The sequence below is a fragment of the Cavia porcellus genome, unplaced genomic scaffold (genome assembly GCF_034190915.1).
Source record: "Cavia porcellus strain 051 isolate PalLab524CR breed Dunkin Hartley unplaced genomic scaffold, mCavPor4.1 scaffold_16, whole genome shotgun sequence".
NCBI classification, from domain to species: domain Eukaryota; kingdom Metazoa; phylum Chordata; class Mammalia; order Rodentia; family Caviidae; genus Cavia; species Cavia porcellus.
Window position 1 is genome coordinate 38,208,232 of NW_026947499.1, and position 26,265 is coordinate 38,234,496.

The window sequence follows — 26,265 nt, forward strand, 5'->3', positions numbered from 1 at the left end:
ATAGATATAAGTATATATATGCACATGTTCATATGCATAGTTGTATTTATAGATGCATATGCACAAATGTATACTGCACACTCAGAAATGTGTATATGCATAAGTAAATGCATATACATATATAAAGAGGTTGAGAGATATTGCACATACAGTTTGCAATCTACTTTCTTTGGAATGTAAATTAATGCAGTGGATTTATCTCATGGTAGTAAAAATTACTTGTAAATGTTTGTCAATGGCCATATTCTTGTGGGCAGAGGAACCACTGTCCTCACTCCTCCTCCCCAAAAATTTTCCTTGGCCTCAGCTCTGCTGTCCTTTGCTTTTTGTCTCCTGATCCTTGGGGTGGGAGCTAAGGGGGTCTTGCCTTGGCTCTACAGGCACAAGCGTTCAGAAGATGGTCCCCTCGATGGCAGTGCATGCAACCGGACGTCTCACAGTTGCTCCGCTCTCTCCTCTTTCCCACAGTGCCTGGCTTTCCGTATCCAGCTGCCACTGCAGCAGCCGCCTATAGAGGGGCGCACCTGCGAGGCCGTGGCCGCGCCGTGTATAACACCTTCAGGGCCGCGGCGCCCCCGCCTCCGATTCCGGCTTATGGAGGGTAAGTGGGCCGCCTAGCATAAAATCCCTCCCCCAGGCACGGAGTGTTTGCCAGCATGATGATCTTGACCCAGCCCCTCCTCCCCAGAAGCACCCCAGCATGCAGCCCGACGCGCCTGCAGCGGAGCACCTTGCAAAGAGTATTGAAAAATGAGAGTAATTTGTCCTGTCATGGTTGGTGCCTTTAAGCATTCTACATGTCACATGATGTTATGTAAATTCTCTTTGAGACTGAATGCTGGAGAACAGAGAAATGGTTACAACCAAAGATGTATTTTCGATGATTGCAAACATCTGGTTATTAAGGAGGTTGGACCACATTTACCCTTTTAATTCAAAGGGACTTGAGATTTTTCATACATAAAAATCACTGGGGTGGTCTTACTCCCCTCCCCAACCACATCTTGTGCTCCCAGGTTTATGAACCTTTGCCTGAGAAAATTAGGTATTGAGTCAAATGTAGACATTTGAGAGTTTGATGAAACTGTAATTAATCTGTCTTTTTAGTTGCATTTGCTAAAGTAGAATGAGCTCCCTTTCTCTTCTGCTAAGAAAACACAAATTGATTTGTTCCTTAATGCACACTGGGTCCTTCTGCATATTGCCAAGGGACTGTCAAGGAATGGTGACCAGTGCTGAGGAAAAAAAAAAAAAAAAGATACTGATTTAATGGAGAAAATCTTGATAACTACTATGTTTACTCTTCTGTTAGTAATCTTTCTAGAAAGTTCATGTTCCTCTGGGGTCAAGAAGGGAGAGATGCCTCTAAGCTAGTAGCCCCTTAGAGTAGGGGACATTTATGAACTCTAAAGACATGTTTGTTTGCCATGGTAGGAAATAAGCAGCAGTAATAACTATTGGGTATGGTCCTGGGAAACTACTGAGCACCCTGCAGTTTATAGGACAGTCCCTCCATCACAGGGTTATCAGGCTGCTGGGGAGAAACCTTGCTGTTTGGAAAATTCATTTCTCCCCAAGAAAGCCTGATACAAACAACCGTTCCTAGCCAGTGACTTACTTTCCAATCTGTGAGAGTATGGTTGCATTTAGGACAGTGTGAAGTGGGTTAAATGCATTTTCTTAAAAGCTTTGTTGCTAATAAATCTTTTAGGAAACCAGAATTAGCTTAGATCTCTCTCTATTATACTGAGGACAAAGGGAAATGAGCTTGTTTTCATTATTTATTCATATAACACCCATTCCTAAATAGAGCATTTGAAATGTTTCAGAAATAAAGACAGTGAAGCAACATTGAGAGTACGGAGAAATGAAAGTAGGTGAAATCATCAGGAGAAGGTGATAAAGGCAGAGGAATAAGACAAAACCCAGGATCCTTTGTTGGGTTGACAGTGAGCGTCTTAGAGGAGAAAACAACAGCAGAAACACTGTGGATAGCAGGAAACAAAGAATGCAGTGGCCCTGAATTTTCTCTGCCCTCTGCCAAATGTATCTGTACGCGCTAAGTCTTATGTGTTAGACCATGTGATGTAAGAAATCATTGATCATATAATCTTTACCTCAGCTCCCAGAATATTGAGTCCATTTCATAGATCCACAAGTGCAGAAATAAAGATTCGTGATTCCCAAAGTCACACCAGGAGTTATGAAAGGAAAAATCTAAGTTACTCTCTTGGCTCATGTAACTTACTAAAAGCAAGATTCATAAGCTATAAATGCAAAATTACATGTTTGTACCATATTATTTTGTCTCAAAATTGATGTCTTATCTAGGTACTCAGTAATTGTAGTTTTTCTGTTACATATATACAGTCAGTATTGAATGGAAAAAATAATAAAGTAAAATTATATAGCTTATCCTCACATGAAAAATTTATAAAAATCTCAACATAACACACCTGCTATAAAATTGAAATTTACTAACTTATAATGAATGTGCTCTTCGCCGGGAATAACCATGCATAACTAATTAATGCCACATCCACTGGGGAGACACACAACCATTTCTAACTGGTATGAAGTGTGCTTGAGATTACTTGGGATAGGATGCAATTTTAACATTCCAGTATTATTCCTCATCAATCTGGTGGATTGTGCCTCTTTGCTGATATTCTTAGGGATGGAATCTCACTCAATATTGAGAAGATAGAATTCTCAACAAACTGCTAGAAGAGGGACAGAAGGACTGGTAGTGAGGGGCAACTCTTGTCTACAAAAATCTGTAAGAACAAAATGGTGACCCAAAAGAAGAAAATTCAGCTAGTCGAGAGAGTGTGTGGACTTCCTGTAGCCTCTGTCTCGAAAGTCCTTTGGAAAAAGATTTGCATGTTTCACTGATATCTTTACTCCATCACAGTTCAGCTCAGCATCCCATACTCAACGTCTACCATGCTTTAAGCTCTGCTGTGCAACGAAGATAAGAAGAACAAAGAATTTTTTTCTGGTTGGGGAAGGAAGAACATATATGCTAATATTTTTTTTTTAAAAAACCATGATAGATGATACTATAGGGTGTGAGCACCAAGGAAATGTCTTTATCCCAGTGTGAGTTTTTATACCAGACATGCCAGAAGTAAAGAAATGAGGAATATACTGAAGGCCAGCTGCTTCCAGAATTACTAAGATATAGCCTTGCCTAGCAATGCTCTCCCTCACCCAGTAATCTCCACCTTTTGGTAAGATGTCACTCAGCAATCTACATTTATTGAAGAAGAATTTATTTTTCTTATTGTCATCAGTTTGGACATCTGTCAATGCGTTCTTCATGAAGTATCCAAAGGAAACTAGGTTGTCAAAACTCCAGCCCAAAATTCGCCATGTATACCAGATCCCAGTGTGACTTCAACATTTTTCTCCCTTGGGGAGATTTAAAAATAATACCCCAAGGCTATCCTTTTGGAGTTCTGGTTAAACCTCGGAAGTACCTATCATCACAGTAGTCAGACACAGAATTCAGTAAGGATGCCCTTTTCTTCATCTATCCCCTGCCTTCCCAGCAGGTAAAAGACATAAGTTATAAAGTGTTCCTATTCTAGTTTGTGTTAAATTCCTAAATAGAAAGCTCTTGGGACATCAGATGTGATTGTTGTTCTTGGAGCAGAGACTTTGCTGAGGATGTTGGAGGTATCATAGGGACAAGTAAAAAGCCCCAGACTGAGCCAACCAACATTAGTTAAATGGGACATGTGATGAGCTAGAAAGCAGTGTCTACAGGAGTTTTAGCAGGCCTTGGGGGCAGTAGCTTCACAGATGCCTTGAATGGTTTGGTTAAAATTATGTGTTTCCCTAGGGGAAAACATTTGTGTACAAGCAAACACAATCCTACATGAATATCTGAGTATGAGTGAGTTCATGAATCCACCTGATATCCATTCAAACACAGATATATTTGAACACAGTCAAAAATTTAATTTATTTTGTAGTTGGAAGGGGCAGCAGGTAGTGAAGTCTTAAACAGCCTTTCCTACAAAAATATGTTTTGGTTGATATATATTATATGACAAAAACAGATTGTATAGTTTGGGGTACACTATGCCTTCATTTTTCCTTTTTCTTTTTTAAAAGTAAACTCATTTGCCATGGTGCAATCATTCTCTGCTTGCATTCACCCAAATGTTTAACTACTGCTATTACTTTTCTGAGAAAATGAGATGTGCATTTGCATTATGTTCTGGCAAAAGCATATTGCAATCCCAACGTGATTGACAAGCAATACAATTACCTTTGCATGGCTAGACATACCATCTCTGCATTAAAATAGGACCTCACTTCGATGCATGGCAGCAACTCCCTTCTCTTGTGACTGAGCTGTAATCTACTTATAACCGCATCCTAGACAAGGACCTTTGTCCTTCTTTCTCTACGTATCTGATATTTTAAGTACACCTGTTCGATGAAACATTTACAGTTTTTGGATGCATTTTTGGAAATAAGCATAAGAGTTTGGGTAAATAGTTTCTTCTACCCAGCAACACTTTTGGAATGGTAATTAGGCATCTGACCTTTAGTTTTGTTCCAAAGATAAAATAACATTTTGGGGGTACAGCAGTGTTCTTTCAGTCCTTGAACCAACAGCAACATCAATATCACCTGTTTCTTATTAGAAATGAAAATTCTTAGAACCCTTTCCTTTATCCAGATCTATTGAACCTCTGGACTGGGACTGGTGCCCAGCCATCTGTGTCTCAATAAGTCTTCCAGGTGATTCTGATGCATGTTCCGGTTTGACCATCTCTCCGTGGCCTGTAGTTAAGAGTGTGGGTTGTGCGGCCCAAGGACCTGATCTCAGATCCCAGCTAAATCAACACTAGCTCTCTTTGTTTCTACTTCTTTGTGTCTAAAGAGGTGATGGTAGTCTTATACACAGCATGGGGCATTGTGAGATGATGTATGCAGAGTGCATACACCAGGGACTGACCTATGGCAAATATTCTGTAATACAAATATTCCCAGTAATGGAGCTTGTGCTGTGACTAGTAACAGAAAAACATACAGCCTTTCAGCAAAACTGGCAGCCCCACTTAGTGGCTTCCTTTTACTCTGCTTATGACCAAATTGGCTCCTTATTTTCCACAGTTATTATAAGGATGGATCACTCACATTCTTATTTTGCTCAAAACCATTAAGTTGTACTTGGTGAAAATGAGCCATCTCTTCTGGTTGTGGTTAATAACAACAGTTAGCATACTTACTTTCTCTGCAAAGCCCCCACATTCTGGTGGGTTTCTGAAAAATCTAAATCTTCTGAAGAATCTAATCTAAAGTAGAAATGATGCCCATCCCCCAGGCCCTCTGAGAAGCCAGGTACCTTACTGCGAGTGAGACTCAGGTCAGCTGTGCTTTTGCCCAGCCTGCTCTTCCTCCTTCTCTTCTCAGCTTTGAGATTTTTGTTACTTGATCAGCCCTCCTCATCTCTGTTGCTAGCCCTGCTCGCTTCCATTCCTCATCCAGGGTGCCTCGTTCCTCTCTTCTGCGACAAATATTGCTGCTGTAACTTTACATTTATGTTCATGGCTTTTGGACTGTGCTCCACTCCCTGTGAGCTCCACAGGCAGGTTCAGTGGGGAGGGAGAAGGCTTATTCTCTGAGCTTAACACAGTGGGGAGTGTAGAGCCAACCTTTCAATTGCAAAGATATGGGACTCATATTCAGTTTGTATGATCTCATCAAAATGAGGAAGCTAAGCAACAGTTCCTCTTTGGCTCTGTGTCTCATAAATTTGAAATGTGAGAGCCCCTACAATAAGTTCAAGGCCCATGATGGAGAGAACAGCATGGAAATCAGGTTAGCCAACTGGGTGAAGTCTTCTCAAAGATAAACAGCAGAGTATGATCTTTTCCACTTCTGGATATTGTTACAGCTGAGCTTGACTGGAGATACAGGACTGGCCACAGTGTACAATGACTTGTCCTGGAGAAAAGGAGTATCAGTGAGAGATCAGCCTTAGCCACTTAGGTGGCTCCACACCTGGTTTCCACCTTGTGCCCCAGAGAAGAGCACCCAAGACTCAGATTTGACTTTGCTGAAGCAGAGAAAGATGGAGTACAACCCTACAAATCCTTATGAAAAGGCACTGCCTCCCATATTTAAACATATGTTAGTGTTTGTTTAAAATTATGTTTATTCACACCTGCATTTTTTTCTACCTACTCTCTTATATATGTCTCCTAAATGAAGGCTCTGTGTTTGAATATTACTCTTCTTCCTCTCCTCCAATAACAACAGCACCTGGTGCTGAAAATCAAGCAAGACTCTAAAGTTTCTTTCCTCTTTCCTTATCCATTATTGGGCTCTTCCCAGATAAGACAAGGAAATGACTGTCTCTTTTTTTTTTTTTTTTTTTTTTTTTTGTGATAGTACCAGGAATTGATCCAGGCATCTCACACATGTCAAGTGAAGAGTTCTACACTGAGCTGTACTCCTCATCCTTCGTATTTTAACACAGATTCTCCCTGAGTTGTCCAGGCTAGGCTCAAATTTGTAATCCTCCTGTCTCCCTCATAGCTAGGATTACAGTGTGCACCACTTCACCCAGCTTAAAAATGACTCCATGTCACCTTCTGCTACCTCCAGATGTTCAACTTCAGAAAAATATGGGAGCTGGTCAGTCAACAGATAGTTATTGCATGTCCTCTTGGTATAATATGTCAGGCATCAAGTGAGATAAAATTTTGAATAAGGAATTGAGTGTCTCTTTTATGAAAAATGAGTAACATGCACAAAAACTTTTAATTTAAGGTGAAAATTGACAGGTCTGAGAAACTGAAATTGGTGTTTGCAGATTGGAGAAATAACTCATCTTCAGATTGGCATTGGATCACAAAGAAGGTGACATTTGAGCCTGTAGTGCTAAGCAGGCTGCTTCACACACTGCAAATATTATCTCACTAAGTCCTATACATGCAGGCATACATGTACCTTGACACGGACACTTACCTCTTCTCCTGTTTCACAGTAAATGAGTGAATGAAACTCAGTAATTTTTGTCTCAAGCATAGAGCTATCAACTGGAGCAAAAATGTGACCCAAACACCCAAGTGTTTTCCTTGGCCCTTGAATGGGTTCTGTCTGCTTTAGGGTGAGGTTTATGGGAGAAAAGAGGCACTAGGGATCACTTGAGCAAAGGCATGGTAGCCTAACAGAACGGGACAAAAGCTGTCTCAATGTGGCTAAACCATCATTTCTATGGTTGGGGTCCAAAGTAAATATTGGTTGCTTTCCTGTCCCATAAGATCTGCTCTAAGTGCTATTGGCAGAAGTTGACCCTGCCTTCTGACTCCCGGAAAACCCTACCATTTTCTACTAGAAATGTTGAAATTCAAAGCCTAGCTCGGGACACTGCACATTTCAGCATCTTGGATTGCCGTTGACAAGTGCCCTTGGAACTGTAGTCCTCCCAGATCAAAAACAAACAACAGCCCAACACTCTTCCTACCAGCCTCCTCAGCGCATGAAATCCCTGCCACACTTGAAGGACAATGGCCCTTGGGATTTAGTCGATCATGTCCGAACAGCTCTGAGAAACACACACTACAGTGTTCTCCAGCAAGCCAGTGTTACTGCTGTGTGCATGTGTGAGTGTGTTGTAAAGTGCCCTCCCTTGGCTCACAGTGCTCTGCTTACGTGTGGTTCACTATGCTGCTGAATCACTTGGTATCAAACCCAGCTTTACTCAACAATGGGACTCATTGGGCCTTTGCCAGAATCATAAATCATCTGGAAACTTCACAGAAACATCTTAGGGAAGGTTATTCATGGTAACTACCGTCTTTCTAAAAACATGCATTTAGAAACACACATTTTTATACTAAAGGTTATCTAGTGATCCTCATAAAAGTCTGTAAGTTGTGCAGTGTACTTTTTATGCTTAGGAAATTTAAGCCAGTCCCATGATCACACAGCTGTGAGCTACTTTCCCTGGATGTTTCACTCAAGGTAATGGTTCTAAGACACTTCTGAAAAAGTCTCTCCCTTACCTCGTGGAAATATGTCTCTCTGGGATGATCTATTATACGGGCAGTGAGCACAGATCTGCTGTGAGGTTGAGTTTGTTACTTTCATGAAGTAAGCTTTGTTTAGTGTGAGTATAATTGCATGAACAAGCCTGCACCTTCACACATAAGTACATATATTACACACATGCACTTACACAGACACAATCACACACATGTAAGTGTGTTTATGTACAGCATATGATATAGACAAGAACACACACATATGCTTCCTACACGTGTGCATACTAATGCACAAATACATATACATCCATGTATATTTTTCATGCACATGTTTATGCATACATATAATAATATTTTTCTACATGTACCATAAAAGAGCGATTCATAGAATTACCAGATAAGACTACAGCACAAAATAATACGGAAAGAATTTCTAACACCATTTGGGTTACCCCACTACAGTAAGGCCCTTCTGTTGTAGCCCATATTGAAAATGCAAAACTCTGCCTCTCCCCTCCCAAGCCTATTTATAAACAGATGTTTTGTGATTTTTAGGGGGGAGCTCTGTGGTGTAACTGCAAACTCTGATCATTTTAAGACTCTCATGTCCATCTAGGCTGATAGAGATACATTTTAATGTTCCATGCACTTCAAAGTTGTGCATTTCTTCAGCCTCTCCCAAGAGGGAGAAACTTGGTACCCAGCAGAACGACCTGATTCTGGGACCTTATTCTCCTGGTTTTATGAACTGATGTTGTCTCCAACCTCCTTAATTGGTGTGAGAACTCTCCTGGGTCCCTGTGTCTTGGACCTTGTGCCCAGACTAACCTGGCCCTGCAGGGTTGGCGTGTCTGCATGGGGAAACGCACTAATATGGATGTTTCTCTTTGTGTGTGCACCCTGCAGTGTTGTTTACCAGGATGGATTTTATGGTGCAGACATTTATGTAAGTATTCATTAACGTGCATGCTGTCTTGTTACCTCCCAGAGTCATTCATTTTACAAGTTTGCTGTGAATTTCTCCACGCAATGTGATCAGATTTCTTTTTCAGACAATTCAGTGGACGTGGATGAATTTATGCTCCTATACTCATGGGAGGCTCACTTTTGCTATTTGAGGGGAATTGACTTCTTCAGATCAACTTCAGAATAAATGTAATCCCACACCAGGGATAAATACAACTAGGCTTCCTCCAAAAGAAAGTGGCAATAAAGACCCCATCCCCAAAGAAATTGCCTCTAAGGCTTCCAGTTTGGTCTCAGTGTTTGCAATATAGTATTTAAACAGCTGTAGTTACCAACTGTGGAGGGTTAAAAGATACTTTCATGGCTGATATTTTTGATGCTTTTCTTATAATTATTTATTTATCACAATAGCTCTAGAAGAATCTCTTTCACTCTAAATAGGGGTAATTTTAGAAAGAAACAATTCCTCCCTTCCCCAGTAAAATGTATGTAGATGGAACACTAAGTCTTTACTTTTTAACCTTTTATTCTTTTCATTTCTCCTGAAAGAGTTACCTGACTTAGAGTTGTTTGCTAACTGGTTCCATCTTATTAAACATTTTTTCCCTTAGAAAAAAGCAGGATATTCCTCATCATTAGGACTTGCCTACATAATTAAGCTTGCCTACATTGCTCTGGATGAATTTGCTTTACTACATTATGATACAGGCATTAATGTCACAAAAACTCAAGATGAACACAATTTAAAATAAATGGACAGCATTGAGGGTATTTTCTAAGTCATGTTTTTTTAATAACTAATAACCTCAAATAAGTCGGTGAAATCATATTTGTTACTTTATAGAGTAGATAACAAAGAAAAATAAAACCATATTTCTGATCAAATTGATGCCATTTACTAGAAAATGAGAGTGACACCGGTTATTTAATTTATTCCTTTTGAATTTAAATTACAATTTTGAAATGTAGCATTAATCTCTATCAATGACAGACTTAGTAGAATGCTAATATTATTGTATTCTGTATATTTACTGTCATCTGTGAAGTTTTTTCCTCCTGTAAGAAAAAGAGTGAATTGCATGTTCTTTACCCGAGGAGTCTTTTTGTCAGACTTAAGCTACTCCCTCTCACATCGTGCTTCTCTAGTCTGCAGTTCACGCCATTCTCAATGGGAGGAAAGTGAGGAAAGGCAGCTTGGAGCCCATCCTTATCCTTGGGTCTCTAACAGACCCAAACTTTAATCCATGTCTGCAGCCTCCTTGTAGCCTGGGGTAGACTGTGCAAACATAGAAGTTAGGATGATAGTTGGAATAATCAAATATGGAGCTTTAGTATTATTATATGCTTGAGCTTGAAAAATGGAAAAGTGTAGACAAGGGATGAGAAAATAGAGGATCTGCTGGAAAGAAAATTACCTTCATCAACATCTGCCAAGAGAAAGGTGGGAAGTGGGTGTTCCTGAGTCCAGGTAAAATCAGAAATAAAAACCTTATAATTAGCTGTCAATTATTGAGTAGCCACCTCACTGTGACTCTGTTTCTTTGTATGGTAAAAAATGATGGATTGATTTGTGCTTTCCTATTCACATTTCAAATTAGTATGTTTGCCTAGTTACCAGTATAGATTCTGGTATAATAGGAATTAGAAGCTGCCTTAAGGCAGGAGTTCTGGGAGCGCGCGCTCTCTCTCTCTCTCTCTGTCTCTGTCTCTGTCTCTGTCTCTCTCTCTGTCTCTCTCTCTGTCTCTGTCTCTGTCTCTTTCTCTGTCTCTGTCTCTCTGTCTCTGTCTCTGTCTCTGTCTCTCTCTCCCTGTCTCTCTCTCTCATTCACAAACACAGAATGACAGTATCAGAATAATTGACCAAGAATGTGGGTATTGACTGGCACAGGAAATGAGGACATTTGAAAACCCACAGAGAAAGACTGGTACAGAACAAAGATGGACTTGGAAGACAAGAATGTGCCAGCTTCCATAGCAAGATGGAGAAGTTCAGCTTCCAGAAGGAAGCCAACAGCATTTTCCGTTGTCCTTTGAACACATTTAGAGCCTTTACTTCCCACAAATTCATCAGATTTGAACAAAGCCCACTGGGTTGAGTGGTATAGCACCCCCAGGTAAAGTACATTCAGAGGGGATTTTTTTGAAGTTCAGCTTGGGCTAGGGCCTGGGACTTGAAGACTGTTCCTCTCCTACTTTTCAAGTGAACCCTATCAGCCAAAACAATTTTATTTCATTTTCTACTGCTCATTTTATAAAGACTTTAAGATTTTTTTTCAGAATGCCATTCTAAATATGCAGTAAGGAAACAGAAAAATATATTACGATATTAGAATTTTGTTTGCCCAACACAGGTTTTCCTGTCTCCAAGGAGTTCACTGCAATTTTCTGGAACTTTCTATAACATCTTGCTCTGCATGAGATGACAGCTTTGCTTTCTTGCTGCCAGGATCTGGGGATGCAGGGTAGTAGTGATCTGGATCACTAAACTTCCCACTCTTCAGCAAATAAGCTCAAGGATGACCTTACATTCTTTTTACAGGAAGAAAGAATAGAAATATTTCCTCCAAACTACAATTTATGGAGCAAAATTCATCCTAGCTAGGATGTTGCCATCTTGAATGTACATGTTTAAGTCATTCCCTCTACTGCCTCCCTTGAAATAATAGGATAGAAGTGTATATAGAAATGTCCCCAGGGCTCCATTTTTAAAACAGGTTTGGTTAAATCCTTAAAAATTATCATAAGTTCTATTTTGCTTAAAGAAAGTACCTGGTTTATTCCTCCAATCTCATAAAATCAGTGCACAACAAATAGATTTAGGGCAAGTATGAGGGGTTCTGGGGTGTGTTTTACAGGAATCAGTCACCTCTTACAGATTTAAGCCCCTTATTTTTAATGGTGTTGAAAAAGGTGATAAGACTCTGGCTTTGGCTCCTTCTAAGCAAGAGAAGTTACTGTCAGCTTCTTGCTCTTCAGATCATCTTCCACCCTAACAGCCTATCAGGCCAAGATGACATCAACACTGCACTAGCACTAGGAAAGGACTGTTCTTGTCCACATTCCCTGCTACCTCCTCCCTTTGCCTTTGTTCTCCAAGGTCTTTCTACCCTCCACCTGCTTTGGACCCCACCCTCCAGGCATTTCTTAGTCCTGAAGAGCATGTATGATTGAAAGATCCGAATGGGCTCTGCAAAGGGCAAGTGGCAGCTTCCTATTGATCCTATTCTTTTACCTGAAACTTTGCAGAGAAGACAAAATTGAGGAGAGAGGGAGAGATGATCATAGATGCCCTGAAATTGCCAGAGGGAGTAGTCTTAAGAGATCCTGTGAGCTGGAAGGTAATACAAAAACTAGGGCAAAGAAAAATCATCCACCCCATTCAGGAACTGAGTCCTGTTCAAAAGCCAGCCCTGCTGGTCACAGTGAAGATGCACAGACACAATGCAGGTGGCTACTCATCTGAAGTGATGCAGAAAAGAGGGCTAAACAAGGTCATTTCATGAGTCCCTTTTTCCTGAGAACAGAACGTACATCACACTTTGGTTTAGAAACATAGAAATTTAATTTTTATAACTACCTTATAAAACCTTCAAGAAAAGCCATTATTTGTCTTTGATGTACTTTTACATAAACTCATTTTAATTAAAAAGTATCTCAAGTTAAAGAGTATAGTGAAAGAACTAATAGTAAGGCTGATGTAAACTGAAAATCATAATCCAGGAGCTAAATCAACTTGCAAAGCCATCTGCTCTATTCATAGGTGAAGGTGTCAATCTCATAAGGCCAGAAATTGGCCAAGGAGTGGAATATGAGTGTTGTTTAATGGATTAATCATAATACATGTTGGTTGCCCTTCTCAGGGAGAGACCAAAGAAGATGGTATTTGATCAAAGATAACTCTTGAAAATGGAAAGAGGGGCAGAAGAAAATTATAATAGAGCTATAAGCATTTTGATAGAATTATCAGTAGAAACTGAGGTAAGATAACCATCACCTGGGCAATGGCAATAGGATGTAGGAAGGAGGTAGGGATGTGGGGGGCTGGGGGGAGACAGAGAGACAGAGACAGACAGAATAAATATGAGCTGCATTCCTTTTATCAGGAACACCCCAAACTTGCAAATATGCAGCCACTAGCACTGCTGGGCGAACATAGCACAATAAGATCCCAGTGCGTTTTTATACTGTTATAGTAGTTTTCCAGTTGAAATTATGGTGAGACAATTATGTCTGTATCCTCGTTACTATGCCCTGCATAGATCTTTAAAGAGTCCTCATTTCACTGATATTTGAGCTTAAGAACATACAGTGCAGTAGATTTGGAAATGAGTGACACTGGAGAAAGGAATCCTCCACATACAAACCATCTTTATTTCCATGATGATGTTCCCAGTGAAGCATTTGCTGTGTGAGAGACAAGAGGACCAACTTTAGTCTGTGTTATCTTTTTCCCTCCACTGCCCAATAAGAGGGTAATCTCATTACCTTAAGAGGAAATATTATTTTTCCCAAAAAGAGTAAAATCAGTTTGTCCAGAAATATTCCCTGACCTTGAGGCTTGATGCCCAACAGATCTGGCCATGGAGTTCAACATTCAGGAATTGAACATCAGATTGAAACTGTTGACAGTGAGGTGCAATAAAAACAAGGAAGGGGAATGGGAAGAGAATATGAGAAGTATAGCAAGTCGGCAGGCCACTGGAGAATAATACATAGGCTTAAATTGAAATAAAGGGTAAGAATGGGGAAGAACATACAAGGGCTTAGGCAGAGAGCTCCATGAGCTCAAGTTGTAATTTAAAGGGAAAAATTAGCTAGTAAGAAAGGTTTTATGATTTAAGAAAACCATCACCAGCACACACACACACATCTATAAGGCAGATCCTTAAATTCCTTAAAATACCTAGTGACCTGGATGTCTGTTCTGGGGAACTAGAAAATTCTCTTCAAATTCAAACAATTTCCATGAAAAATCACCTATGCATAACTTTCAGATTGTTTCCCAGTCTGTGTGAGGGTTCCACCGAGCTTTGTCAGTATCAGATTTGAGTGAGTGATGACACGTTAAGGACATATGTATTAGCAGTAGCTCCTTAATACAAACATACACATGTGTAGGTTTTCTAGCACATTTCAAAAATAGCTTTTTTTTTACAAGTTATACAGATTTACAGAAAAAAAATGAACAGTAGGAAATCACTAGTTAATGGATTACATATTGTCAACTTAGAAATAATTGTTCAAGTCACAAAATTAAAGCTTGTAAAGTGGACATTCCAACAATGATACTGCAAACAGTTCTGTTCATTGATCCAATAAAACTCTGTGATATCATTTTCTATTTTATACACTTAAATATACATGCAGTTATATAGTTTAGAGCACTTTCTTTTCCTCTCTTTTGTACAATGACTATTACACATTTTGAGTTTCATTGCTCCCACGGTTCTTATTGCTTTTTTGGAAGAGAGTAAAACCAAATGTGACATAACAGAACAGAATCGGTCAAGTCAAAAGGGTGGACATAATAGATAATGTAAAAACATAATACAAGGTGATCAATAATGGTTACCATAATGCCTCCCGCTATCTCTAAAAGAATGCCTATATCATTAGTTATAATAAAATTGAACAAAACAGTAAAGAACAAAACCGACAAAACCAAAACATTGGTGACATTGTAGGTCTTCAAAAGTAGATAAAAGCCAACGAGAATCAACGAGAATGGGCTTTTGTAGCTTCACTGAGATTCAAGAGTTTGTGAAATGTAGTTTTACTGTGTTGTGATTTGAAGTTAGCAGGTAAAGGTGCTGATATATTCCATTTGCTGCTGTACAGTTGTCTCTGTTGCCTAAATAATTATGCATTCAAATTAAATCCTCAGATATGCCAGGGAATTCCAATCAGGAGATGAGATAAATTCTCAATAGTCAGTTAATTTAAACTACTGGGGTATACTTTGAAAGGTGAGAAGCCATGAAATTATCTTTTTATCTTCTTTAAAATAAACACAGGTATTATCTTGAACATAAACAGCACAGTCTGAACTCTCTCTCCACCTTTTATAATAATCTTAGAGACAGAGATTTGTAATTCCAAATCTTTGGCAAGGTCTGTTCTGCTTTGGATTTAGTGGGTCACTCTCAATTCTTAGTGAATAATGAAAAGCAAACTTGTAAATGAATTGCTCTGGAATTTCTGTCTGACTTAAGCATTTTCTTTTATTTATTTCATTTTTGCATTGAAAACATTACATTTCTGTTTCTTTATAGAGTAGTGTATCAAGAGCCTGTGTATGGCAATAAATTGCTGCAGGTAGGAAATCTCGACTGGTAGAAAAACTCATCACTATGATTGTGGGTTTGCTGTGAAATTCTTACTAACAAGATGATTCTGGGAAGGGGAACGCTAACATAGAAGGAGGAAGGACTTAACTGAATTTTCCAGTTTTAACGTGAATTCTTCTGGATTAAAGATGGTCATCTTATTTTGATATGTCTGAGTAGAATGGGAACATTTGCTTTCAAGTATCAGGGCTGTTTCCATGACAGACCTTGGTTAGCCATAGCCATGAGCTTTGCGAGATTATGAGTGTATTGAACTGGAGGTCAAGCTTGGCCATTAATTCTTGGCTTAAATGTGTCTGGATTCAATCAGTATAAATTCAGCAAAAAGAATTAAAGGATTTCATTTAATTGAATCAACTTTCTGCGCAATATTTTAATAGGTTGTCTGAGTCGATTGGAATCGGAAAATCCAAAATCTGCCCTTATAGTCCATGAGTTAAAGGTTTGCACAGCTAATATCTAACACAATCCTCCCTGGTTTCATTGTAGTTGATAAGAAATTTATTTCACACCTATTTCTCACTGCTGAAGCAATTCCTAATTAATAAAAAGCTTCAACACATCTGTTGCTGGTGAAAGTACTCAAATTTCATCTATCACTGACGTTAAAACTGTCAAGTAAAATGAAAGATATCAAACTGAAGATGATTAGTGGGAGTTTTGTGACATGAGTTTCCCTATCACCTGCAACTCCTATTTTTATTCAGTGACGTTCAATTAACACAGTAGCTTTTAAACCATGAGAGCTGATCCAATTTTATTTTTTAAAACTCATGAATATGACAAAGGGCAGGTACTTGGACTAGGCGAAAACAGTGTAGTTAAAATTCCTGAGATCTGGCAAGTGCGAGTCGTGAGTTTGATCTCCAGTACCAAAACAATAAGTCAATAAAACATAAAATAAAATCCCTGAGATCAACATTAATGGTTACATTTCAAGGAAATTACACTTCTATTGTCACATTTCAAAAGTAGCTGTATGTGTAATGCTGATAAACTAGGAAGTTGTAATTTACAGTGAAGTTTTTTTTTATTCTTCAAATGTTCTTGTAAATGTTACCACAGTACAGAAATTTGAGTTATCTTCAAACTAATACACCTTCTTTAAACAAAGTGGGGCCAGATTTGTAGCTGTTCTCAAAAGGAGGAAGCCTCCTTCTGCGGATAAGCCTGCTGCTCTCTCCTGTGCACCCATGCTAAAGGAGATCCCACTCAAGCCCGTTCCTGTCACACTTCTACCCATGAGCACATTCCCACCAGCACCCGTGGGCTTTTCCTCTCTTCCTAATTCATATCTGGCTTTTAGAATCTCCACTTTCCAAAAGCCTGTTCTAATGTGAAACTTCAGTTCTTCATCAAGAAAGTAGTTTGAAATGCTTTCAAGATCTTCAGTCTTAATCACTGTTATTTTAAGAAGTCCCACAATGGGGTTTCATTTTGTTTAACCCAGAATTCCCCAAACCTGTTTGGTTACAGACCTTTCCTTTTCCTGCCACCTCTCATGTCCTATCAAACACACTTTTGAAGAAGCTTTATTAGACCATCAGTTGAAGTCCTTTAACTATTCCAAGGGACTTCCAGCACTCTCAATAACAAAGGAAACATTTTAGACTATGTAAGTATGATTCTTTGAAGCCCATATTTGTTGGTGACAGCAGCAAAATCCATAGCAGCTGTGGAAAATTTATTTTTATATAGTCATATTAAAATTTTCTGCCCAACATGAGAAAGCAGGAGTATGTTTTACGAGTGAGAAATATAGAAGTATGTTATTTGTTTCCACCTTTCCCTTTGGTTTTATGATTGGAAAAACCTATTTGTCAAAGACATTTTTGTCTTAATGTCTGGGAGGGCCAGGCTAAACATCAACAGGGTTTGGCGACCTCAGATAGAAAAATGCTCCTTTTTCAGGCACAGAGCCACACAGAAACTCTGGCTCTCCTCGGCAAGCTGCAAAATAGAGAGCAATAAAATTGATCGGAGTCACTGGTTACAAGCAAATTAAAGCAATTTGTATTTCTGATCATTTTACACTGCATGCACACATACACTGAGTTAATACACAACTCTGTTATTCCCCTAATATGGATTTCATGCAAAAGAAAAATAACAGGAAAGATAGTATAACATAGAGAGGTGGAGTTATGAAGTCACCTAACCCATTTTTCCCCAATTACTATGTTTCAGGAATGACTTAGACGTGTAGTGCCCAATACTGTAGCCACCAGGCCATGTGACTATATATGCTTAAACTCAAATTAATTCAAATGAACTAAAATTTCAGTTCATTTTATTACCAACATATCAGACATGCAGTATGTACTTAGGACTGTTGGCTAAGGTGTTGCATGGCCCAGGTAGAAGACATTTCAAACATAAATGCATGGTCTGCTGAACAGCTATCAGACCACTGATCAGGGTAAAATGTCTCACTTTCTCTAAGGACTTTAGCAAACTGTTTTATTGACTCTTGAATCAAGAATACTTGTAAACAAAATCCTAAGTAATAAAGACAAATATCAGGCTATCAACCACTTGTGCCCATCTTATAGCAATACATATTTATTTTCTCTAAGTGGCCAAGACGTAGGTAAATCTACCAAACAGAAGCCATTTCCAAATCCTCATCTGCCATGCGGAAAAAACCCAGGTGTACACACCTACAATAAATATCAACCTCATGGTCACTGAGGTTCTTTGTAGTTATTTTCTGTTTGCCCTATAGCATTCTGCTCCTTCATCAGACCTGCCACCTTTTATTGACTGAAACTACTGCTGAAGTTGGAGATGTGCAAAGTTCAAATCTCAAACAAGTTTGCCTATGGGACATTGCCAGAAACCTTTGGTGGGACCACATACATGGTTACCCAATTATATTTTACATGGTATCTGTGTGAATACCTAGACAAATACCTTTCAGTTCTTCTGGGAGAGAAAGGAAAAATACATCTGCCCTTTTTCTCCACTCAAAGTTTTCAGCCAGTTGCAAATAAGGACTCCTAAGGATCAGCAAGTCGATTCCAACCCCTCCCTGTGTCATGAAGTTTAATATCCATCCTGGCAACCTATATCTTTGTGTAGGCCTCATGAAAGCCAGGACGATGGCAAGCAGATTAAAGGAACAGCTCCAGAAACTTGGTGACCTCATTTCTCCTCAGCCCATCATTCTGTGACTTGAGCTCAGTGCTGGCATGACAACTCCTTTGGTTTGATGACTCCCCAGCACATTTAATGAGTTTTTCCATTCCTAATTAGAGAACATGGTGTTTGGAACACCAGGTGGTGTCTGGTTAAGACCTTGTTTTTTTCTTTTTTAACACACACATTGTTTTTTAAGGGACACTGAAAACTTATAAACTGGCTCCAAATTACTGGTGATTATCTGTCAGAATATATTGGATATGCCCTTGTCAAGCAAGATTTAAGGAACAAACTTTAAAGAAGGGAGAAAGCAGTTATTTCAAATTGCTGTGCACACTCACTCTGACTATAACTAGTGAATGATAGGAAGAAATTACTAAATCATTTTACCTATGTTTGAAGGATGCATTTTACAGTATTCTTGCTTCATCTGCTTCCTCCTCTATTTAGTTTCTTTCTGTATGCAAAGCCAAATGTAATGCCACCAGTCCTTCTGCACTGATGATTTGGTTGTGAGATGCCCTCAGAAACAGTCTTCTCTCCTGAAATTCCCCTTTACGGTGACAGTAAACATTCTTCCCTCCAAGGGTTATGGGACTGTATATTCTAATTAATCCTGAATAGTCCCTGTGTTATCAGTGGAAACTGGATCCTGTTGGTTAATTGTGCTGAGATCATTCCACGGTGGTTGACATATCGCTGTGGTCTGTTGAGCAAGGAGCTCTGTTGTTTTCACAGTTTGATAATCAATGCTCCACTGAACACAATTCCTTTTGAATATGCACATTTGCTGGTCCTCCTTGCTTAATTGAACAATTGCAATTACTGGTACATACAACTAAATGTTAATTATTTTTTTAGATTTTTTTCTCTCTTAATGATTTTATGTACAAATTAGAAGGCTTTATCATATTTTCTGCACCAAACAAATCCCACATCCATGTCTGTGTGATACAAAGCAGTGTGGCATTTTCAGCCAAAAAGATGGAATCATTAAGAAATGCTCATCATGTTTATAATAATTGTATAATAATTATATAGCATTTTGACAGCTAATAAGTCTTCAATAACATTAGACATTAAATGGCTACAAATGCAAATGATCACTAAGAAACTTTCAAAGTGCTACCTGATTTTTCTAACAAATGTAAAAGACATGAACAGATTACTTTTAAGGTCACAATTTTTAAGGATCGTTTAAATAAATTTTAAATTACTATTCTATAAATAAAGGTAAAGCATAAATCAATTTTGAAAATCTGGAAAGTTCAGCAAAGTATAAAGAGTATTTTAATAATCCCATATAATCCTCCTCAGTTCAAGACAGTTACTATTAACATTTAAGTATGTTTCCGTCTAAGGACACCTGGGTTCTTCCTCTGGGAGGTGCTTAGGATCACTAACCCTTAACATGCAGCGGGGTTGGATTTCCACCCTTTCTCTCTGCAGTATGTTTTGTACTTCTCCTTTTGGTACTAAGCTCTTATTAACCTCAACTTCAGCTTGGTAGACTTGGGTAATTGCTGTTTTGATGTGGTCTCACTGCTTATTGTCCTGCCTTAGGCTTCTCTGCATTCCTAAGTTCAATTTCTCCTTGTGTTGTAGGGTGGTTATGCTGCATACCGCTACGCCCAGCCTACCCCTGCCACTGCTGCCGCCTACAGTGACAGGTAAGGGTCCTCCTACTCGTGCTTGACAACTACTTGAAAATTAACATGGTGGGACAGGAGATTCTTGTCTGGTCTTGCTGAAGATGCATGACTAGTGGGGAGGAAGAACCCAAACACTGAGTCCCATGGTGAAGGGGTAAATAAGGCCACAAGAACAGGAGGAACGAGTAAGCCTAGTTCACTCCAAACTCCTCACCTTCTGTGCTAATACACAAAGGAGGGGCTGTGTTTTATCCTTCTGTAGTTTCTTTCCAAATCTCTATTCCTGTGATCATATACATTGCTTACACACACACACACACACACACACACACACACACACACACACAGACACACACACACAAACACACACATAGTCCTGCACAGCATTGTCATGGTCTTCTATGTAAGACCATGGTTTCATCTGATTCATAAAAGCAAAAATAGAATGATTCTGCAGATTTACCTCCATTTCAAGCACCTTCTCTTCCTACAGCTTTTCACACACAAGAAAGCATTTTAAAATTCAAAACAAAAGAATGAAAAATGTATCTGAATTTCATAAGATTTATTGCTTTTTTTGCAATGCCTGATGTTGAATCCCACAAACATAAATTGCCTTTTATTTTCAATGCACACCACACATCAGAAGTAGCAGTAGAAAGAACAGATGTATGGTTGGAGAAATGTAAAAGTCAGAATGGTTGTGTGGGAGTGACTTAGGTCCCCAAGCTTTACAGATGACTTGGTTCCTGAAACAGCAAGCCGTAGCTATTTTTGTGTAGGTGCCTTGAAAAAATAAAGTGCGTGTTTCCATATTGAATGCAACTCTTGGCTCTGTTTTCTGAGGACATAAATGTGAATGTTCAGATGCTCTGCATGCACAAATGTCATAGAGGGTGCTTATTTTGGTGATGACTTCTTTAATTTAAAAATGTTTCATGAATAAAATAATGATAACAATTTGCATGTGTGGCTGAGGCATGCTGGGTCAGACAGGTAAGCAGTCAATGGGCTTCACTCCTGGGTGGGAGGTGTCGGCAGCCACTCTTCTCTCACCTGGCCTGTGGTGATGGATTTCTCTCTCTCACTTTGCTGTGGTGTGCTTTTCCAGCAGTTCCATTCCATTTCTCACAAAGTGGGTGGTTACCCATTATAGCTACAGAATTTTTCTATAAGCTAATGATGCCAAATAAGTCCCTGAACTTTAATACCTACACTTGGAAAATTACGTGGATATGCTTGTAAAAAAAAATGGCTTGTTGACAGGTAGAGTTAAGGCTGCTATCTGGTTGTGTGCAGGTATTATTCTCTTATGGATAGCTATACCAAGTTCTCAAGACAGTAGGGAGCCTTCAAAGAAATCGAAAATCATCGTGAAGACATTGTCATAAGCACAAAACTTACCCCATAATCAGTTTCCAAGATGCAAACTATTTCAAGTAAATTGTTATGTCCCATATACTTTGACACTGGATTAGGAAAATAGAGATAATAAAGCTAATAAAAATGGCAACACTCTTGAAACATTCAACATCGTTCTACAAATGAAAAGGCTTAATGCTATTAAATTCCACACACTGAAGAGTCACACATTTTCAATTGTAATGTTGTTCAGCTACAACCCCTAATTATTTTTATGAAAATATTTCTAGATGCTAAATTCTCAAACACTCGCCTTGTATGTAATTATAATCATAGTAACTTTAGCTTGCTGCATAATTATAAGAATCTTAAATGAATTTGTTTCTTTGAATGTTTATCTTGCTCTTCAGTATAAGTGTATCTCTGAGTTGAAAAAGGTTAATTATAAAATTACAAATTGCCTCCAATAAGATAAATCTAGACATTCTAGAAAATAAACGTTTAATATAATTCTGAGGTTGACTTAAGTGGCTAACAATCTCCACACATATTCTTCTAAAATTCAGTTAAAGTTTTCTTCATTTTGAAGTGATGCATATGCAAATACATGTGTGAAATCTGTATTTTAATATTATTAGGATTTCTCATTGAAAACATATCCTATTGGAAAAAATGCCCTCATTCTTGGATTGATAAATCTTTAATAACTCTGCAATTCCCAGTTTAGTATAACAGTTTCAGTTGAAGAAATCAGCTAACTATATTCTTGTCCATGTAATTGGCCTCTTGTTGTTCATTAGAGACATTTGCACATCAAGTTTTCGTGGTTGCTGTGGAAATTGATTACTGGCCCTATTTAACTTGATTGTAAGCAAAATACTTGTCGCATATAGAATTATTCATTGAGGTAAATCTAGTAATAGGTGAATTACCAGAAAGCAATCTCTAAAATGATATTTCTGGTTTGATTTATCAAGGCTCTCTATGGTGGTGCTTGCTTTTATTCTTAGTAAGCAAGCTCAGAGAAGGAAGATCCTTATATCAATAGATGCATTTGGAAGAAAATGTGAAATTAGCAGCTTTTGAATCCATATTAAAGATGCCAAGTATCTACAATGTATACCAAGGCAACAACTTGATAAATTAGTTTCAAAGCATAATATCACAGAATCTTAGTTTCTTTCCTCCAGAAGACAAAGAGATAAACTTCTTAACAAAAAGAAATGCCTTCAGAATAGGAAGGGAAGTCAGCAGGAATTGAGACTATTTTGGAAATGCTCACAGGTTGTCAATTTGATCAAAAGAAAAACTGCAACGAACATTTCCTGTAATCATGAGATCCATTCTTTTGACATCTTAAAAGGGAAAGAAATTTGATGTCCCCAGTTGGTAGAATTTTACCTTTTATCAGCACAAATTAAGCCCTCATCACATTAAAGATTCAGGGACTTCTGGAAAATACTGAACTCCAGTAACCTCAGGACAGCCCGGAAAGTCCATAATGGGCACCTTGCAACTTCCTGCCCATCATCTTCCTGGTTAAATGATCACTTGATGATTATCTTGGAGCACCCTGAGAGTCCCTGAATGTTGACCTCCAGAATGAAGACCATCTGGTGTGAGCAGAGATTTTCCCAAATGAAAAAGATGGAGCTGAACTAGGTAATTTTACAATCTTATTGACTTATCCCAATAAGTGGGAATAGGTGAACATCTTTTTCTTGCGTTTAGGAAACATTTGATAAACCTTTGATATCACTAAATCCTTATTTTTAACCTCACTTTGATTTATGAAAAGCTAATTGTCTACACTTTCAATGAGATTGTTTTCTGAGCTTGAGCCAATCAAAGCATGGCAGTGGCACCTATGGTCATCTGGTCATTGCATGCCACTTAATGTTGCTGATGTGTCTGTGACTTGTTCTGGATTCAACAGGTCCATCCCATTAGCTCTGTGAATGGCTTGCTTGAATTAAGCGGGGGGAGGAGCAGTGTTCTCTTTATGGATTGGTTCTTGATTTTTTGTTTCTTATGACTTAGTCCTTGTTGCATCTTTCAGCAGCCAAACTGGGAAATAGGGAGGGGAAAAATATCTGTTCCGTGAATTGTGCCACAAATATTTAGGAAAATGCATATGATGTGTATGTAGCTTTGATGGAAATATCTCATTCAAAAGACAGACATCAGCCATGCTTGTCCTGCTTGCTAACACTCTAACATTTCCTAGTGGTCAGTGCATGAAAATGTTCCTTCTGGTAGGGCAGAAAGATAGGACAGAAAGAAGCTTATTAGACCAACCAGAAACAAAACCAACACGATGTGTTTCACTCAAATTGTATAGCAATGTAGTGGTTGCCAGGAAACTGCCTTTAAAACATTTATTTACTTTAAAGATCTTCTAATGCCAGGGAGCTTTGTCATACAATTTTAGCACCAGACTTCACAGGTATTCCCTAGACCAAATGAAAGTTTCTAAAAGCAAAAAGAGTTTATTTTAATATTTCTGTTATTTTTTAAACCTTAAAGTTAATTGTCAACATAGTATTAAAAGGTGCCACATGAAATTGCTTTTTGTGTGACAAAAATGGGATAATATTGATACTCCTCTAATTTCAACAGAAACCTAAATAAAATGCCATTATATCAATTATCTTGCTGTCTTCCTATATACCTATACATACCCACATCTGTGCTTTAGGGCCTGACAAAGGGATCATAAGGATGTGTAGGTAAATTTTAGCACAAGAAAGCAAGGACTTGTCAAGTACAGGCATCATAAGGTACATGGTATAGCATCATTTAAAACTGATATTCATGACTTATGAATAAAAGGTTCTATTTCAGGTAGAAATAAATTAGTATTTTTCTTAAAAAGTGATAGATATAAGTAGGCATGTCTTTGAGGTTTTCAGTATTCGGGTTACCTTTGAAAATTATGTGGTGATCAATGCACACATACATATCTAGATGAGTAGATGGATGTAGAGAGATAGACGAGAAAGATATATAGATGAGTAGATGGGTGGATGAGTGGGAAGATGGAAGAAGAAATGAGACAGGGCAAGAGAGGAGTCAGAAAAAGACCATCTTTCTGTCGTATTTTATTATAAGCTCACCTATAGTAAGTGTAACTGAATCCATATGAAACTCAAAAGTAAAAGGATTCATTACTACAGGGTACATCTTACCTATTTGAGGGTTTTTATTTTCTGAATCCAAATGAAGCAATAGAGAAAATGTATGGACAAACTGGTGATGTAGCACAGGGCTAAAGGACTTGCCCCTCCCTTGTAAGAGCCTGGATTCAACCCCCATTACTAACAAAATAGTAAAAGAAATAACATAAAATAACAAACAACTGGATTTAAAATGATACACTATTTTATTTGGAATCCTTATCAAATGGTAGTTGTTGACATAAATGTATGTGCATAATAAATGGAAAATTAAATTTAGTATTTAAGGATCTTTTTATAGAAAGTTTACTTTTAAAGAAAACTTGTACTTTATGAGCTTGATGATTTTACCTTTTTTGTCACATTAGAGAGAGCACTGAGAGCTTAATGTATGGATAATGTAGAAGCTTTAATGAAGGTAGACCACACCAACCAGACAAAAGATGAAGTTTCCATCTTCCCCTCAGTTTCCTCTTATCTGAACCATGTCTAATAAGATTTGAACCTATTTCAGACCCAGTGCAGTAGCAAGTCTTTGTGTCTTTCCTTTGTAATGTATTTAAGGAGAGATCTCAAAATCATGTGCAAGTTACTCAGTTAAATCAGTATCTACTAAGGCCAATTCCAGACCTGGTGACTGCCTTTGATGTTATAATTACTGGCTTTCTGAGACCAGAGAAGAGCAGGGACAGGGTACTATGGTTTGTCAGTTTCCTGTTCTGCAGAACAGACAGGGTTTATCCATTCCCTCCTCTCACACAGTGCTAAAAATAGCTTTCTATTTCTAAAAATAATGGAAATAGGAAATAGTAATTTTGTTTTGTTTCTATATTCAATTTTGCTTATAATGTTCTTATTTAGAATAAGAAACACTGGCAACTCTGTGCTATGCTCTTTGTTTTACCTACATTTTCATTGGATTTTCTAATCCCTACTGCTGGAAAAATATAGTGAGGGCATTGTAAAACTTGGTGATGCTGAATAAGGTATTCCCAGTAAAACAGGAACTGAGGCTATCATTCCAGGAGGTATAAAGGCATAGAAGAGGATTTCATGGCATCTGTCAACTAAGACAAGGGTCCAGGGAAGAAAAGAAGCTGTTTTGAAGTTAGCATCTAGACTGTTGAATCAAAACGTGGCCGTGGGCAGCAATCACACCCAGGTCGCCGTCGATAGTCATGGTTAATGTTATTCTTATTTTTAGTTTAGCTTTCCTATTATTTTCACTCATCCTGATTAGCTCTCCTGATTTTATTATAAAAACAAATGTTCTGTGATCTTGCAGAAGGATGTAGCGTAGAGAGTCAGAGATACCTTTCTTCATTCTCCTGTACCCCAGTGCCTATAGAAGTGTGTCCAGTTCATTAGAACACTATGCTGAAAATGTTTCTGTATACAAAATATTACTTCTGTGTGTCTTAATTTTTCTTTTTCACTTGAAGTTCACTCTCTTACCAGATTTAGTTGCTCTTTCAGTAATTCTAGATCCCCTCAAGATGAGAATATAAAACTAATTGTTCTAGACAGCTTTAGACTAACTAGAAAATGAAGCATTGCTGTGAGATTGTCATTACAAGGCACACATATTAGACAAAAATAAATTTTTTAA

At 38.3% G+C, this 26,265-nt stretch overlaps 1 protein-coding gene across 43 annotated transcripts in view; it reads left to right on the plus strand.

Annotated features, from left to right (window-relative positions):
• Rbfox1 (RNA binding fox-1 homolog 1) overlaps nt 1–26,265 on the plus strand; it is a 2,027,889-nt gene that overhangs the window by 1,973,529 nt on the left and 28,095 nt on the right. For 25 of the 43 annotated variants that reach the window (XM_063226446.1, XM_063226468.1, XM_063226454.1 and 22 more), the window contains 3 exons: nt 469–601; nt 8,919–8,958; nt 20,072–20,136. In XM_063226446.1, the coding sequence (XP_063082516.1) occupies nt 469–601; nt 8,919–8,958; nt 20,072–20,136 (238 nt within the window). Of the gene's footprint in view, nt 1–468; nt 602–8,918; nt 8,959–15,250; nt 15,294–20,071; nt 20,137–26,265 lie in introns of all 43 variants that reach the window. The other 18 variants (XM_063226464.1, XM_063226445.1, XM_063226453.1 and 15 more) reach the window with 2 other exon arrangements.